The sequence below is a fragment of the Phragmites australis genome, chromosome 24, assembly GCF_958298935.1.
Source record: "Phragmites australis chromosome 24, lpPhrAust1.1, whole genome shotgun sequence".
Lineage (NCBI taxonomy): Eukaryota > Viridiplantae > Streptophyta > Magnoliopsida > Poales > Poaceae > Phragmites > Phragmites australis.
The window spans coordinates 2,866,686-2,883,985 of record NC_084944.1 but is presented as its reverse complement, the minus strand read 5'-3'; the positions used below and the strand labels follow the sequence as shown (position 1 = coordinate 2,883,985).

General features: G+C 44.7%; 1 protein-coding gene and 2 pseudogenes across 1 annotated transcript; all 3 read left to right on the top strand.

The window, feature by feature from the left end:
* The first annotated feature begins 1,900 nt into the window (after positions 1–1,900).
* On the top strand, positions 1,901–7,630 carry LOC133908000 (uncharacterized; annotated as a pseudogene).
* A 5,028-nt stretch (positions 7,631–12,658) lies between these two features.
* Positions 12,659–13,668, top strand: LOC133906903 (probable glutathione S-transferase GSTU6). Its single transcript, XM_062348863.1, has 2 exons — positions 12,659–13,050; positions 13,140–13,668. The coding sequence occupies exons 1-2, from the start codon at positions 12,724–12,726 to the stop codon at positions 13,515–13,517; spliced, it is 705 nt and encodes a 234-aa protein (XP_062204847.1). The 5' UTR covers positions 12,659–12,723; the 3' UTR covers positions 13,518–13,668.
* Positions 13,669–14,621: 953 nt separating this feature from the next.
* Positions 14,622–15,179, top strand: LOC133907280 (glutathione S-transferase U15-like; annotated as a pseudogene).
* Positions 15,180–17,300: the final 2,121 nt, after the last annotated feature.

Sequence of the window (17,300 nt, the reverse complement as noted above, 5' to 3'; positions counted from 1 at the left end):
TAATACTCCATCCGTTTTTCAATACTTTTCATTTTTTTCACTTTATTTATTTTCAAATATTTGTCACTTTATGTTTCTCAAGACGTAGTTTCTATTTTATACTTGTAAAACAGTATCTCTTACCACTTATTTACTATGTGTTCTAGAATATTTAGGTTAATTACTAAGGATATTTTTATCATTTTTATTTAAAATAGATACTACTTTAGTATACGTATTTGGTAAAAAAATGATAAGTACTAAAAACAGATGGAATAGAATTTTCTCTTCGCTCCAAGCCCCCACATGGCAACCGTCGTGCTTCATTCTAGAGAGAGATGGGGAGAGAGATTGAGAGAGGTGAGAGGGTAAGGACCGTCTGGCTCGGTCAAAAGGGTATGAGACGACACACATCAGTTCCGGCAAAAAAAAAAAAGATCATACACATCACGACAAAAATCATGTGCAACCAGGGCATGCACTAGAAGTTTCGGAGAAAGCATGCAATAGATTTATCCAGCTAAGGCTCGTGTTGACAAGTGTTACGGAGATAATGGAAGTCCGTTGGTAAAGGATTACCCCGGTTGGTATTTGAGAAAACAATACAATGTTCCTATATTATTGCAGTGAAATGCATATATACTGTAGCTATTTATTGGTAATCTGGCCCGCTTCAACTCGACTTTTTTGGGCTTGGGCCGAAGATGGCCTACTATCGGACAGGCCTGAGCCTAGGCCGACCAATAAACAACAAATAAATATTTAATTAATATACTTACCCGTTCATTGTGTCATCAAAGTAATAATTCTATAAAGTGGTAGGAATTGTATATTTTCATTATGTTTAATTCATAAAATAATATTACATTGTTCTCTTTTACTTGTTATTTATGACATTGACACGGTCTCCAATAAACACATTTAACTATTATTATTGATAACTAATTATTGGTAAAAGTTGATAAAAATTAAATTATATTAAAGTATTTTTTATAATAAATTCATTATTATCATTTAAATGTGTCAAATCTTAATAGTTTTGTGTATATTAATAATTAAAATTTTTAAAATTTGACTGCACGTATTCAAGACGATATTTATTTAAAAACAGAGATAGCACTATGTTCAAGTTTTTTTTATTTGTAGGCAAGGTTTCGGTAATAGTTTTCCGCTGCTTGGTCCAGCACATGAACGTGTCTGCACGCTGCTACTAAACTTTTCCACCCGGTTTCCAGAAGTCAAAGGTAGGTACTCCAGTCCATGCCATGAGGAGAGCAATGTCATCAGTGACGGGCTTGAGACGAGCACATGAGCCGTTTACTTCCTAGGCTTCTTCTCCAAGGATTGGAACAAATCTTCCAGATTTCGACGTTGTTTACTCCATGGCAACACCCAAAACAGAGAAAGGAAAAACTAGACACTATATCAGCAGAGGATTTTCTCCTCTAGCAAGTTGAATGTGGACGCATGGCGTGGATAACTTAGTTTAAAGCATAGTTTGTTTTTAATTCCGATTATGGGTTCTAGCTTAAAAGCAAAATAAAAACAAACAATAACAATCTGAAAACTGATTCTTACAATTTATAATTCACATTGCACTACGAAATCTCATTATACCTAATCTGAAAGAAATGAGTTTCCACAAATTCAACGAACTGAATTAGATTTTTATAATCTGAAGCTAAAACAAAAGCATCCTCAAAATCAGGTTTGTACACTAGTTCTACTTCTGAAAACATCAGGTTTGTACACTAGTTCTACTCTGAACAGCCATTTCAATTTGTCACTACCTCACTGAATTAAGTGGCTGCGGAAAATCCTCATCCTCAAACATCAGGACATGCAATGCAAGCGTCACGGATGATGCAATGATAAGATCAAACAACTCTACCCAATCAGTATATATATACGTTCCTCTTGCTCAGATAAAGATCACAGCATAAAACAATAGCCGAAAAGAGTTCAAACACACAGTTGTAGACTCGTAGTAGAAAATGGCCGGAGGAGGTGATGAGCTGAAGCTGCTCGGCATGTGGGCGAGCCCGTTCGTCATGCGGGTGAAACTTGCGCTCAGCTTCAAGGGCCTGAGCTACGAGAACGTCGAGGAGGACCTCTTCGGCGGCAAGAGCGAGCTGCTCCTCAAGTCCAACCCGGTGCACAAGAAGGTGCCCGTGCTCCTCCACAACGGCAAGCCCGTCTGCGAGTCGCAGATCATCGTGCAGTACATCGACGAGGTCTTTGCTGGCACTGGCCCCTCTCTCCTCCCAGGTGACCCCTACGAACGCGCCATTGCTCGCTTCTGGGCTGCCTATGTTGACGACAAGGTATGGAAGTGTGTCCTGTCCTCTTGCGTGGTAGTATCTGCATCTATCTCTCGTCCAAAATATGATGGATGCGTGCATTGCAGCTCCTGGCCTCGTGGATGCAGTCATTCAGGGGCAAAACAGAGGAGGAGAAGGCAGAGGGACTGAAGCAGACGCTCTTGGCGGCGGAGAACCTGGAAGCGGCCTTCAAGGAGTGCTCCAAAGGGAAGCCCTTCTTCGGCGGCGACAGCGTAGGGTACCTGGACGTCACGCTCGGGGCCCTGGTCGCGTGGGTGCACGCCGGCGAGAAGCTCTACGGTTTGAGGCTCTTCGACGCAGCCAGGACCCCGCTCCTGGCCGCATGGGTGGAACGGTTCGGCGAGCTCGACGTGGCCAAGACGGTCCTGCCGGACGTCGATAGGGTGGTCGAGTACGCCAAGGAGAGGCAGGCCCAGGCTGCAGCTGCGGCAGCGACCGCAGGCAACTGAACCCTTGAACCGGCTCGGCGACGTGGCCGCCATTTGGTGTGAACTGAAGACAAGGATATATTTGGTAGAGATTATGATTTTATTTGGCAGAGTTTCAACTTCAAAATCCATATAAAATTTAAAGTTTATATAATAAAATAAAATAGTTTAAATATATATTTTTAGTCTAAAATAAGAATAAGATATCTCAAACAAAAATATTCAATATGTCCATAACTCTAGCTTTAAAAATTTATAGAGCAAGAGATGATCTACTTAAAAAAAATTAGAGTTGAAACTCTGTCAAACATGTCCTGTATAGCGTCATTGTTGTCTGTGGCATTTGATTAGGAATAAAGATGGCTATATTTTGTATACTATACTGCATTCATTGGGTTCTTCCAGATTATTGTTGTTGAACTGTGTCTTGCATCGCATTCATGATTATTATGTGTGTCTGTTTCTTATATAACATTAAACATACAAGATTATAAGATTAATAAAAGCTCACAGCATTATAATATTAAACCTCACATATTTGTGCTGACTGTGTGGCTCATGCTCCCTGCCCCTGCACATACTTAAAAAAATGTTCGTACTTGCATAAAAATAGGCCAGATCCTAGGGTGGTCTCAGCCTACCTGGACTACCCTCTAGGTCTGCCCCGTGCATATTGTGCCATTTACTCGTCTAACAACTATCCGTTAAGATTTGAATAGTAAAGACGCTGACTATATATTTTGAAACGTAGGTAAGACTCTGTCAATAAGTAGTAAACTGACAATGCAAAGATTTATATTAAAAAAATTAAAAATAGGGATATCTAGCTGTCAATTACGTATTGTAAAGAGAACACAAGATTTATATAGGCTCAAGCCTTCTAAAGGATAAAAACTATACATCCTACGTGTAGCTTTCATCTCGATTATATCAGAAAAATAAGATTACAATGGAGACGTCTAGATCTATTCCTAAGAACCACTTGACGAGTTCTTGTTATTCATAGAATGTGGCTTGCTAAATTGGAAATCTGATCTAAATAGATGGGCACGTGTATTTGCTTCTGATCCTGAGAGGTACCCTTCCTGTTCTAGGGCAATTACATTGGTATATGTTAGTCATCTTATAGTTCGTTTCATGCAATGTTAGGATTTTATGACGTGAAGGGGAGAGAGGGAGGTGAAAGAAAGAGACGTTGTTTCGTGAAACAACGGTTTTATAAGTTAAAATTTAGGACTACGAGACTACTCTTGCACTATTATTCTTGCACTATTATACGAGTTGTCGTTGTTATGCAACTTACACTATTTATTTATTTTATACATAAATTAAGAGATTGTAGAATTACTACGAGGCAACTAAAAATACAAACTATTATAGAGGTTGTCTATTAAATCGTCAAAAGACCATGTGTCAATACATAAGACTGCCTATAAATACCACCAATATACTTGCCCTTATAGAATTGAGAGAGGGTAGTTGTATGCTACTCGGAGTCTTAGTCGAGTCTCAAGCGTATCCAACTTGGGTTGTAACTTTTCAGACATCCGAATGATTTCTCACTAATCTGAAGATTTCTTCCATGTAAAGATGATACTTTACTTGGAGGACACCAACGTGCCTTATTTGTCATGGCGGCCTCTAGAGCCAATATCGTATAGGTGCTTAGATACGTTTACAATGAAGATTCTATTCTTGAAGATTCCATTCTTAAAATATATTATATTTCTAGTAATATCTAATTTATTAATTATTTATTTGCCGTCAGACTTATAGTCAAAGTTGGCTTTTAAAAACCGCGCCATATTGAAAACTACATACATTTATACAGAGATGCTTGTAGATTTGACTAACACCAATGCTCGAATTACTCGTCTTGTGATCTGTCTTGTGCCGCAATACTCCTACGCAGACGCTGAGGATCACGCAATGGTTGTCTTTTCTTTCGTTGTTCTTTCCTTCGTGGTTTCTCTAGAAGAGAATACCCCATGCTAAGACAGGAGAGTAAGTGATATGGTGACTTGGGACGATAATATAACGGTCATAGCCCGTTTACCTCCTAGGCTTCTTCTCCAAGGCGTTGAACAAATCTCGTTAGTTCCGAATTCCAACGTCGCTTACTAAATTTCAGGACCATAAAGAAAGGAAAATAGAGGTACAACACGTCGGAAGAAGACGTTGAAGACACTATTACAGAAAGAAGAGTCTGTCGGTTCAGAAGCTATGTTATTATCGATTTTTAACCGGTAATGATTAAATAGTAGTGATAATTATTGATTATTACTGTTGGCTCAAGTACCGGTACTGATAATGAATATCAGTGTTGATTAGATTCACGAACCGGCAGTGATACAAACTATCTCTGTCGGTTCTTGAAACCAATCTACCAATTGATATACTTATCACTACTAATTTCAGCTACGAACCAACAATGATACTCAATCCCGAAGATATAAAATTGAAATTTAAACAGGTAGGCACTAAATTATCCGAATTTTATATTACTGATCTCCAAAATTACTAGTTTAGATCACACTAATAATTAATTAAGTTACTAGTAGTTACTAATTTCTAGAATTATCGGGTAGTCACTATACACAAAAACAAAAGACATGGCCGCACGCGTAAAAGAACCCTAAAACCACCGCACGCATATACCATGGCCACTTGAGGTCGGCCACGATGACGAATAAGTAGTAGTAGTCGTCCTCCTCCTCCTCCTCCTCCTCGTCCTTGGCTTGCTCCTCTTTCTCGGCGTCAGCCTCCTCCTCCTCGTCCAAGCTGCACCAGAGCCTCTTCGTCTTCGGTTCGTAGCTGAAGTAGTCCTAAACGTCGTCCTTAGAGGGGGACCCTGCCGATCCGGATAGCTTGGACTACGCCTCGTCCGAGCTCTCCAGCGGCGCTGGAGTCTTGTCGTCGAACGAAGGCGTGAGGGTGGGTGGTGTGGTCAGAGATGGTGGCGGCGGATGGGGCGGTGGAGTGGTAGGAGCGGGAGATGGTGGTGGAATGTCCATTGCGCGGCTGCAACGATAGCGATGGAGGGGAGAGGGCTGAAGATATTAGTGCGTGCGTGTGAGAGGGAGAGTGAGCGATTGGCACTAGAGTTAAATTTAAAGTCATTTGGGAAAACCGAGGAGGCAGGGGCTGGAAGCTATACGGTTTTTGAACTATTATTGCATGCTCGTAATTACAACCGGCAATGATAGCCATTATCATTGTCGGTTATTAAAGTTATATTTTTTTATAAGCTAGTGTCACTACCAGTTCGTAACAAGAACCGACAGTGATAATCACTATCACTATTGGTTCTTGCTAGCTTGGCCTTTTATGTATTCAAGAGCTTATGAACTGGCAGCGACAAATTATCACTATTAGTTATAATAGTACCAGCAATGATAATAGTGCACGAATGATCCTTTATGTACTAGTAAGAAAGTGTAATTCTATCAATGTTATGTTTGACCTACAAAATCTTCATATGAATTTAGGTTTGTATATGAAAATGGTGCCCATAAATTTTGTTGCGAAACTTTTGATAGTACCATATTTCTATTTGGTTTCAGATACATACGTAATTCAAAGAAGTAAATAGTCAAAGTTATGTCTCAGGGTTGGGAGTGGATCTATGTCCAAAAGGGATATTTTACAAGAGGGAGAACCGAGTAATCTGTCACGCAGGGGTTACTTTTGATACCTCGAAAGTACGGCGGTATTACATGAAGGTTGTACATATAGTAGCGATTTGAAGATCGATAAAAGAGCCGATTCAACGTGTCATTATCGCATAAATTTAGTGATTGTGGAGAATCCCATTCCTCAAGCATCGGTATATGCGATGCAATCATCACTGATGACTCCATAGCTCTACCAGGCACCACATATATAGTTACCCTCGCTCCCATTCGTCAAGAGCACATCAAACACAAGCAAAAGAGAGAGAGAAAAATTTTTGTAACCAAAGCAGAAAAATGGCCAGAGAAGATGAGCTAAAGATGCTCGGCACCTGGACATGCCCATTCGCTTTGCGAGTGAAGCTCGCACTTAGCTTCAAGGGCTGAGCTACGAGTATGACGAGGAGGACCTCAGGAACAAGAGCGATCTCCTCCTCAGCTCCAACCCCGTGCACAAGGCGGTGCCCATGCTGATCCACAACGGCAAGCTTGTCTGTGAGTCGCAGATCATCGTGCAGTACATCGACGAGGCCTTCATCGACACTGACCTCTCTCTCCTACCTGCCGACATCTATGAACGTGCCATTGGTCGCTTCTGGGCCTCCTACGTTGACGACAAGGTATAGTAGTGTTTCTTGTCCTCTTTGTATGGTATATGCATCTATTTCCCGTCCAAAGTGTGATGGATGTGTGCGTTGCAGCTCTTGGCCTCATGGTTGCAGTCGTTCAGAGCCTAGGAGGAGGAGGAGAAGGCAGAGGTGCTGAAGCAGACGCTCCTGGCAATGGTGAACATGGAGGCAGCCTTCAAGGAGTGCTCCAAAGGCAAGCCCTTCTTCGGTGGTGACAGTGTCAGGTACCTGGATATCATGCTCAGGGCCTTGGACGTGTGGGTGCACGCCGGCGAGAAGCTCTATGGTTTAAGGCTCTTCGACGCAGCCAGGACCCCGCTCCTAGACGCATGGGTGGAGCGTTTTGGTGCGCTCGATGCGGCCAAGGCGGTCCTGCCGGACACTGGTAGGCTGGTGGAGTACGCCAAGATGAGGCAGGCCGAGGCTACAGCTGCAGCCTCAAACAACTAAACTGGCTCAGCAACGTTACCGACATTTGGGTCAGAGAAAGATTTGGGTATCAATGAACAGATTATACAATGTCACTATTGTCGTTTGTGTCCGCTAATCTGATTAGGAATAAAGATGGGCTTTGTTTTCTACGTCGGCATGTTTCACACGCATTATTGCCATTGTATCACCCCCAGATAATAGGTTGCATTGTATGAGACTACCTATGAGCCGTGTACCAATATACTTGCATTTAGTATATAATTAGTAGCAGTTGATTCTATTAGCTGTAATTAAGTAGCAGCATGCAGTCAAGTAAAAGTTGATTGCTCACCCTAGCAGTCAAAGCCCCCACCCAAACCTTCTCCTTTCCTCTCTCATCTTCCCCACATCCGTCTCTCTCCTCAATCTCTCCTTAATCACCGTAAAAGTTGATTGCTCACCTCTTAACTCTCCTCCTGCGAAGTCACAATTTCCTCAAGTAAAGCATCATTGGTTATGGATACATCCCCTCATCTATCATCTATCTATTTTTTTCCCTTCCTAATCTCAAATGCATATTAGGAATCATTAACACAACAACTTAAACTTGTGGCCTCGTGTTGGCCCTCTTGGGGCGACTCCCTCCCGCTACCGCCTAGCGCCCCCCATCGCCGCACCCCACCGGGCCGCCGCCGCTAGGGATGTCAATGGGGAATTCCCCGTCGGGGAATGGCTTCCCATCCCCGTCCCCGCACGAAGGAAAATTCCCTATCCCTGTCCTTGCCCCCGCTCGCGGGGACTATTTTCTCCCATCCCCGTCCTCGCGCGAGGAATGGAGACCCGACGGGGAACCCGTCCCTACCCACCTGGGTCGAGGAAGCCCACTGGGCCGAGGCCACCCACTGGGCTAACCCGCACCATGCCATGGTGCCAGACCGTGCCTGGCTGGGCTGCGCACTAGCGCCTGCCTGGGTGGCGCATCTGGCTCCTGCCTGGGCCGGTCGCGCACGCCTGGGCCACCACCGCTGGGCCAAAATGGGTCCCCGTGGGAAAACAGGGACGGGAAATACTTCCCCATACCCATCCCTGCTAGACCCACCAGGGATATGATTTATACCATTTATATCCCCGCGGGTGACGAAATCTCCCCATCCCCGTCCCCTAATAGGGGAATTCCCCGCGGGGAATCAGGGATCAGGTCCCCATTAACATCCCTAGCTGCCGCCACCGGCATCTTGCCCTGGCAGTGGTGCCCCCCCCCCTCCTCTCTTTTTCCCCTTTCTTTCTCCTCCCCCGTTGGTTGGGTCTTGCCGTGCTGTGATGCTCTCACCAGTCTCCACCCCGCATTGGCTGGATAGGGTCTCCTGCTGGTCAGTTCTGTGTCCTTGCAGTCTGCTCGTCGTGGATCCCCGATGGTCCACCGACGGAGGTGGCGGTGGGTGGTGGCTTCGTGGGTATGAAGCGGTTGCGGCGGTTGCTCGCACCCTGCTCATGGCTATTTCGTCGTTTCACGATCCTGCTCCCTGTCCCACGGGCTCGTCATGCTCTGCCGCCATGTGGTCTCCATTGAAGGCTCTGTTGCGCTCGTGCTCTCCCGTTTCGATGGCTCGACCACTGTGGCTACTAGCGCTGCCTTCTTCGTGGGTTCGGTCGTCCACTCGCCGATGTTCCCTGCCCTTCCATGTCCGTTTCATGGCTGTCGGTGATGGTTTTTGCTGTTGATCTACTGTGGTTGTCTGGATCCGTGCGGGGGCAGCCTTATGCCGCTGACTAGTGGACGCAGGGGGCTGTCTCTGGTGGTCAGAGGGCCGGCCGGTCTTGGGCAGCCTTGGAGCTGCTCTCTGGCTTGGATGTGGCTCCTCTTCGGTGCTCTGTGGGGCTGTGATGACTGGTCCTCCCTACCTCGCGGTGCCCGCCCCTAGCCTCTCAGTGCTATTGGTCTCCTCCCCTTGTTGGGTCTGCTCCCTTCCCCAAATCCAGCCGGTGGGGAGCTCAATGGCATGGGGGCAGCTTGGGGCGGTGTTTGTGTGTGGTGGTCATTGTCTTGTCTGGTGGGGTGTGGGGGTTTCAGGCAAAAGCCCTACTCAGATTCCCTCCGACGCGGACAATTGTGATACCTCCGGGTGCCACTAACCTCCTTGGAGGCATTATCAAGATAGCCCCCTTTCCTCTCCGGCTTGTGGACTTTGTGGGCAGTTGTCCTGCTGGCTCCTGGCGTTTGCGTTGATCCTCCCCTTGCTCGACCTCCTCCTCTTCTGCAAGTTGGGCCCGTGGGGAGCTTCGTGACACTGGGATGATCGTAGGGCGGTGCGGCTGTGAGGTGGTGGTGGTGCTGCTACTTGGGTCTTAGCCCTTGTGCGAGCTGGCCATGCGCAAGGGGCGGGTTGTGGGAGCCGCTGGCGAAAGCTTTGCCTGGCTTTTGGCCTGTTTCAATGACAGAGACGCCCCCGGCCACCATTCTCCTCCTTGGAGACGTTGTCAGGGCGTCCCCCCACTCCTCTCCCCTGGACCTTCTGGGTGAAAACCTAGTTCGGGCAATCAGACAGGAGACGATGGCATCTCAATGTCGCGTCCTCCTTGGAGGCGTCACTCTGGCGGTCCTGTTCTCGCGCTACGGTGGTCGGCGGCTTGGTTGGATTTAGTTTTAACCGTCGGCTTCTTCTTTAGGTTTCCCCCTATGTCCTCGTTTTATGGCGGCTTTTCATTCTGGTTTGGCACTTCTCGAAGTCGTTTTGTTCCAATGCGCGCTCCTCCAAAGCGACGCGCTACCGTCTTGTGAGTCTGATAGGTGCGGCATGGGAGCTGGGCTCCGCCGTCCGATTTATGTTGTGTTGGCGTGGGAGCAGGGCTCCGCCGGCTGAGTTGTGGAGGCTTGGGAACTGGGCTCCACCGTTTGAGTTGTGTGAGAGAAAGTTATTTGGTCGGTTAGCGCGCGAGTTGAGTTGGGTTGGAGTTATCTTTTGTTTGGTTATGCCTTTGGAGTGGGCGTCGTTCTGTTTCAAGGCTGTATTATCGTCTCGGGGTTATGAAGTTTTTGGGCCCGATTTCACTTATAAACTGAGTCAATTCTCTTCTTCTATAAAAAAAAATCGGCAATACTCTTGCCGTCCTTTCGGAAAAAAAATCTCAAATGCATATTTTTTGTTCTCCGTTTGACCGTGGCCTCAAAATAATATCACTAGTGGTAATGGCCATCTTGTATTCAGATTTCATTTCTTCCACTAGTCTTTTTGAATATTTCAATTGATTAGTCGTGTTGCGCTGCTAAGTTTCTGACAATCGAGAATAGGATCTCTGAACTACGGGTCTACAACTCGGAATGGCGTCAAGGCTCAAGCACAAGTAGGTTGTTTCTTTCCTTGCTGATCATGAACATGGATATCTTAATATCTGAATCTTTAGTTTTGTTCTCAAATTTGCAATACATGCTAATGTTGTTCTTTTGTTATTTGTGAAAAGGGAAGTGTTTATATGCTCGTCATGTCCTCTAGAATTAGTGGCTAAATTTGGTTATTTTTTTTAAAGGAGAAAGACCTCGGCTTATATTGAAAGCCAAAAAGAGTTCAGAACCAGATTACAAGGAAGCAAAAGAAACAAAATGCTAGGGCACCAGCACAACAGAAGATTACAGGCGCAAATGAAGACCAAAACCAGAAAAGCAGCTGGGAGGGCCAAGGCGCCAAACGATCCTAAAACGGCAGTAAGAGCAGGGCTCACAGCTCACAGCTCATAGACATCAGACAGCAAGCTCTCAGCCGGGATGAAGCGGCCCAGCCAGTCCCTGACCCTCGAAGTGTTGTCATCCACCTTGGTTCTGTCTTCTCCTTTGAGGAGGCGCCTCCAATTCTGCACGAACGATATAGCAATGTGTAAGATTGCGTGCGGCTTGTTTGAAAACTTCCTCTCGATCACCATGCTGTTCCTGAATCTCCATATGGCCCACGCTAGACCTGTAAGAAGGAATAACCCCAACATTTGAGAATCCTTGAGAAAACTCGGGAGCCAACTTGCCCATAAGTCAGCCACCGAGTGAGTGAAGCCATTCTATCCGAAAATCTCCTTCACAACACTCCAAGTGCACTAGGCAATTACATACCCATATGGTTAACTATTTCTGAATTCCCGCACAATCCGCATATCTCACTCCCTTTCTAGCCTCTTTTCTTAAGGTTCGTGGCAGCAGGAAGTCTATCATGCAACATTTGCCATAAAAAGATTTTGATCTTAAGAGGAATTTTGCATCTCCAGATCTTCTGAGCATTACTGCTCAAGACCCCATCAAAAGATAGGAACCTATATAAAGATTTGGTGCTAAATCTCCTTGATTTATCCAAAACCCAAATAACATCATCATCTCCCTCAACCAGATAGACCTGCTGCAGACTGTTGTATAAATTCTGTAGTTGAGCCATGTCTCTATCAGTCAGGCTTCTTTTAAACTGAATGTTCCAGTTTCCCTCATCTCAGCACTCCGCAACTAAGGAATAATTCTGGTCAGCACAGGAGCAGAAGAGGTCAGGAAATTGGGTCTTTAAGGGGGTAAATTTGGTTATGGACTTAAGGTGATGGCAATTGAATAAAAAAAATATATAGTTATGGTTATTGGCATTTCTCAAATGTAGGACCTAATTTTGTATTTAGCGCCCGGCCCCAAATCCTCAGGTACAGCCAGCCCTGCATCGACATCGGACGGTCCCATTGTTTGACAATGTTCGGCTCTTCGCATTGTTTGACTATTCTATGCTTAAATAAAATCACATATTAAAAGTGTTCTCTCTCTTGCGAGCCCAAGATTCTAGTGAAAGAACCACAGTATCCCAATTTACCTACAAAACCAGAGTGTTCCGTCGGGGCCTTCCACAGCCCAGGAACTGTAAAGTTCCCATGTTATTTGTTGCCATGATGTGAAACTGTAAAGTTCTCTAGATGATCCATGGTTCGCTCCGTTCAACGATCCATACCATGGGTAGTAGAAAATTGGAATGAGTTATCGATTTCGTATCCAGAGAAGCGAGCATATGATCCATCCACTTGACTTATCTTTTTCTGCGAACTAATCCACGTTTTTTTAGAAGAACTGAACTAATCCACATGACTATCTTATTGAGTGGTTGTGGAAAATTCCACCGGCAAGTGCATTGCATCCGTGCCTAACTGATGGCAACCCAGTTACAACTTACAAGTAGTATATAGTTCTCTTCTCGATCCAATCAAGAGCACAACTAAGACAGAAGCCAAGAGAAGTTAGAACACAAACTAGACAATGGCCGGAGGAGGTGATGAGCTGAAGCTGCTCGGCATGTGGGCGAGCCCGTTCGTCATGCGCGTGAAGCTCGCGCTCAGCTTCAAGGGCCTGAGCTACGAGTACATCGAGGAGGACCTCGGCAACAAGAGCGACCTCCTCCTGAGCTCCAACCCCATCAGCAAGAAGGTGCCCGTGCTCATCCACAACGGCAAGCCCATTTGCGAGTCGCAGATGATCGTGCAATACATCGACGAGGCCTTCAACGCCACCGGCCCCGCTCTTCTCCCCACCGACCCCTACGACCGCGCCATGGCGCGCTTCTGGGCCGCCTTCATTGACGACAAGGTTAGTACCCACAAATCTCCCTGTATGAGCAATTGGCATCGCATCAATGAAGTCCGAATTAAGTGTGCTGACCGATATGTGCGTTGCAGTTCTTGGCCTCGTGGATCCAGGCAGGCAGGGGCAAGACGGAGGCGGAGAAGGCGGAAGGGTTGAAACAGACGTTCGCGGCGATAGTGACCTTGGAGGCGGCGTTCAAGGAGTGCTCCAAGGGGAAGCCCTTCTTCGGCGGCGATAGCGTCGGGTACTTGGACGTCGCGCTCGGGGCCCTGGTCGCGTGGATGCGCACCGCTGAGGTGCGTCATGGTATCAGGCTCTTTGATGCCACCAGGAGCCCGCTCCTGGAGGCATGGGTGGAGCGCTTCGGCGAGTTGGACGCAGCCAAGGCGGTCATGCCGGACATCAACAGGCTAGTAGAGCACGCCAAGATCAGGGAGGCCCAGGTTGTAGCTGCGGCTGCAAGCAGCTGAACCAGCTTGGTGTCGAAACTCGAAACGACCCTTGGGTCGAACAAAAATATTGAAATCTCTGTGTAATACAGATATACAATGTCGCCGGTTGTCACTTTAATGTATGTTGTTTGTGACCCAACTAATTTTGAATCATCTCGTAACTTATCTCCATGTGACCTCATAAATATCTAAAATATGGTCTCTTAGCTAAAATACAACATATATTCTCTCTTCTCCGTCTATGATTTTGCTGAGAGCTTTTCACATTCCTTGGAAAGGCGTCGAGCGATGCTAAGATATTAGTGTTATTTTTAGTATCTTCTCATTAGATAGGAGGTACATACAGATATCTCTTCGGAAGGTAGAGTTTTTTAGTATCTCGGGATACTTTAACAAGGACAGTAAAATACTAAAAGGTACTGTTTTGTTTACTACTTCCTAGACTTCTCCTCCAAGGAGTTGACCAAATCTCGATTTTTCCAAATTTCAATGTTGCTTAGTCCATTATTACAACACTAGAAAAATAAAATAAAATAAAATAAAGTAAGGATGACTGAAAACACAAAGTTCCAGTCTTCTATATTAGTCGTTGGATTAAAATCTAACCATCCAAATACCCGAATTCTGGACCGAATTCTCTCCGCCAGACCAACCCTAACACGTAGTCTACAGCGCACCTCTTCCCACCGCGGGCTAACCCCGAAACTCTAACCCGGCGGTGTGGGCAGCACGGTGGCAAGAGGCAGCGCAAGAGAGCAGAGAGATGAGCCACCGCCGAGCACGAATCTCTATGTACGATCAACGATGGAGCTCATCGACTGAAATTTTCTTAGCTTTCAGGCAAATGAGGTTTAGACATTTCGATAAATTAATGGTAGCAAGTCAAACATGGAGCTATATCTTCGATATCAGCAGCGGACTTTCTGCTCCTTTAGCCCGTGACCGTTCATTGATGGGTGTGGATACTTAATTTTAACAACTAGCATTTCTGAGGACCAATCAAGAGCCATTTCAATGTGTCACTCTCTAGTTAATTAATAAATCGTTGTGGACAATGACATCCCTCAAACACGGGCATATATAGACTTACCCTCTCTCTGATCCCGATCAATGACACAGCAAAAACACAAGTGAAAAAGGACTTGAAACCTTCTGAACACCAAGCTAAAATGGCTGGAGGAGGAGATGAGCTGAAGCTGCTCGGCACATGGGCAAGCCCGTTCGTCATCAGAGTGAAGCTCGCGCTCATCTTCAAGGGCCTGAGCTATGAGAACGTAGAGGAGGACCTCTACAACAACAATTAAGAGCGAGCTGCTCCTCATGTCCAACCCGGTGCTCAAGAAGGTGCCCGTGCTCATCCACAACGGTGAGGCACGCTATGGTATCAAGTTATTTGATTCAACAAAGAGTCCGCTTCTCGAAGCATGGGCGGAGCGCCTTGGTGCATTGGATGAGGCCAAGGCAGTTTTGCCGGACGTCGACAGGCTGGTGGAGTATAGCAACAAGAAGCGGGCATGGGCTGCAGCCGCGACCGCAAGCAACTAAAACTGAGCTCGATGAAGTGAACCATTTGGGTGGGAAAGAAAAAATGTGGAGATCTTTGCAGAATACATATACACAATGTCATATATTGTTGTACTAATATAACTAGCATGTGGTTCACGCTAATAGCGTGATTAGTCTCACTGTAATATTTTGTTATGGTAATTTTTTATTAAAAATTAGTCTCTTTTATTTTTTTATAAGGTTAGTGTCATTTAGTTACAAAACACATAAAATTAGAAAAAAAATAAAAATTATGTTAGTGAAAAAGAAAATTATTTATGCTCCAAACTTGTACCCAAATTGTATAAACATATTGATTCGATTCGTATATGTTTTTATCAATTGTCAAAATCATACGTCAAGTGTAGGCAACCTAACTAAAATCAAAACAGATTTGCCTTACCTACGTGTTGTACCTTGCCTGCTGCCATCTTGATGTAACGACCTTAAGCTACACAATGCTTCTTAATCTTTTATGTTAGTAAGAGTTTTATTTTTTATTGTATTTGTTATTATGAATGTTAGCTATTATTAATTGTATTTTACGTAGACTCTTTATTTAGGTATTTGATTTTATAATAATTTATTTTTTATAAGCTATATTTGATATGGATCCTTATTTTTTATTCTAATCCCAATTTTAAGTATTATTAATTTTATTTTATTTGGACTCTTTATTTAGATATTTTGTTTCTCAAACGTATGACAATCGAACTGCTAATTTTTTATAATTTTAATTCTGAATTTATGTATTTATTAATCGTATTTGATATAGATCGACTCTTTGTTTCCGAATTTAGCTATTTATTAATCGTATTTGATATGAGTTTTTTTAATATAGATCATTAGATGTTGATAACAATAAGTGGTCTATATCTTTTTTTTATTAATATGATAATTTCGATATTGAGAGTGTGATAGCTCTTTTTTTTTTCTTAAATAATAATATAATAGATAAGGCAGACGGACTTTGTCTCATTGGATTTTTATAGTTACCACATACGAACTGGAATGCGGTTTTAGTTGCTTGAGGCTACAACATGTGGATAATTGGATTGTAGTACGCACATGGCTGCGGGTGTACTATCTGGAATTCTGGATAAGGTTCAAGTAGGTGCCCAATAGGTGGTTAACTACTTTGGTTAATTTGCTTTCTCAACTTGATTAAGTGGAAGTGCTTCTTAAGTTCAATTTAGTGAGTTCTCGGTTGACTCAATGGCAAAAAAATGTGCATCCCCAACGCTATTTTACATGACATGAAAGAAACACGAACAAACGAGTATCTCCTTCACTTGATTGATTTTTTTTGCATAAGACAAAAGAGGCAGAGAGAGAGGGGGGGGGGAGGGGGAAGCTTTATCTGTGCAATTATTAGTTTTTTTATTTATAGTCGTACACCCACACTATGGCACATTGTGAGTTAAACTGTCGAACTTAGACAATATTGATTGGGTTAAACGCTCGCTTCATTCGTGGCTATAGTCAGTGGCAGATGTAGATAAGCTAGGTAAAAGCTCATCCATCTCTCTTTTATTCTTACTCTTCCTCCTCTTCCTTTTACTCTTTTTCTCTCTTTTCTTCTTCCTCTCTCTCATCTATGGCAAAAAAAAATTATTAAGACTTCCACTAACTGCAAAGCGGTAGGGGGGCTAGAGGCTGGAGCCAAGGTAATAAATAGTAGATAGTGGGATGGTAATAGATTGGTCTCGAGGTAGCGGGTTGCAGATAGCGAACGCAAAGTTTCAATGGCGGAATTGAAAATATACTCACAGTTTTGAGTATAGATCATGATACTTGACTTAATAATATGGTAAAATAACAATTAGCAACTAGAAAAAGGCAAATTAGCAAATGCAACAATCAATAACAAGCAAAATTGATCTGTTTAGATTTTGGAAGACCTTACCATTTTGCGGGCTTTGCAGCACAACGACACCTGGAGGTTGGACTAACAGGCAAGGGGCAACAGCCGGGGAGGCAGGGAGCAACCAGCACTCCTGCACTCGGTGGTCTAGTAGGCGCTAGGTGGCAGCACGGACCTGGGACAATGTCACAGCGTTGGTAGGGCGAACGGGGTCTAGGGCGGGGCCAACGGCGGTGGGACGATGCTGGCAGGCGGCAACCAGGGCAGGGGCGGGGGTAGCCAAGGCGGCGCAAGGCAGGCAACAGCTGAGGCAGGGCGGCTGGGGTGTCGCTAGAAGGTGTGAGGCAGCGGATGGCCGTGGAGCATGGACTTGAAGCCAAGGTGCCCAGCGT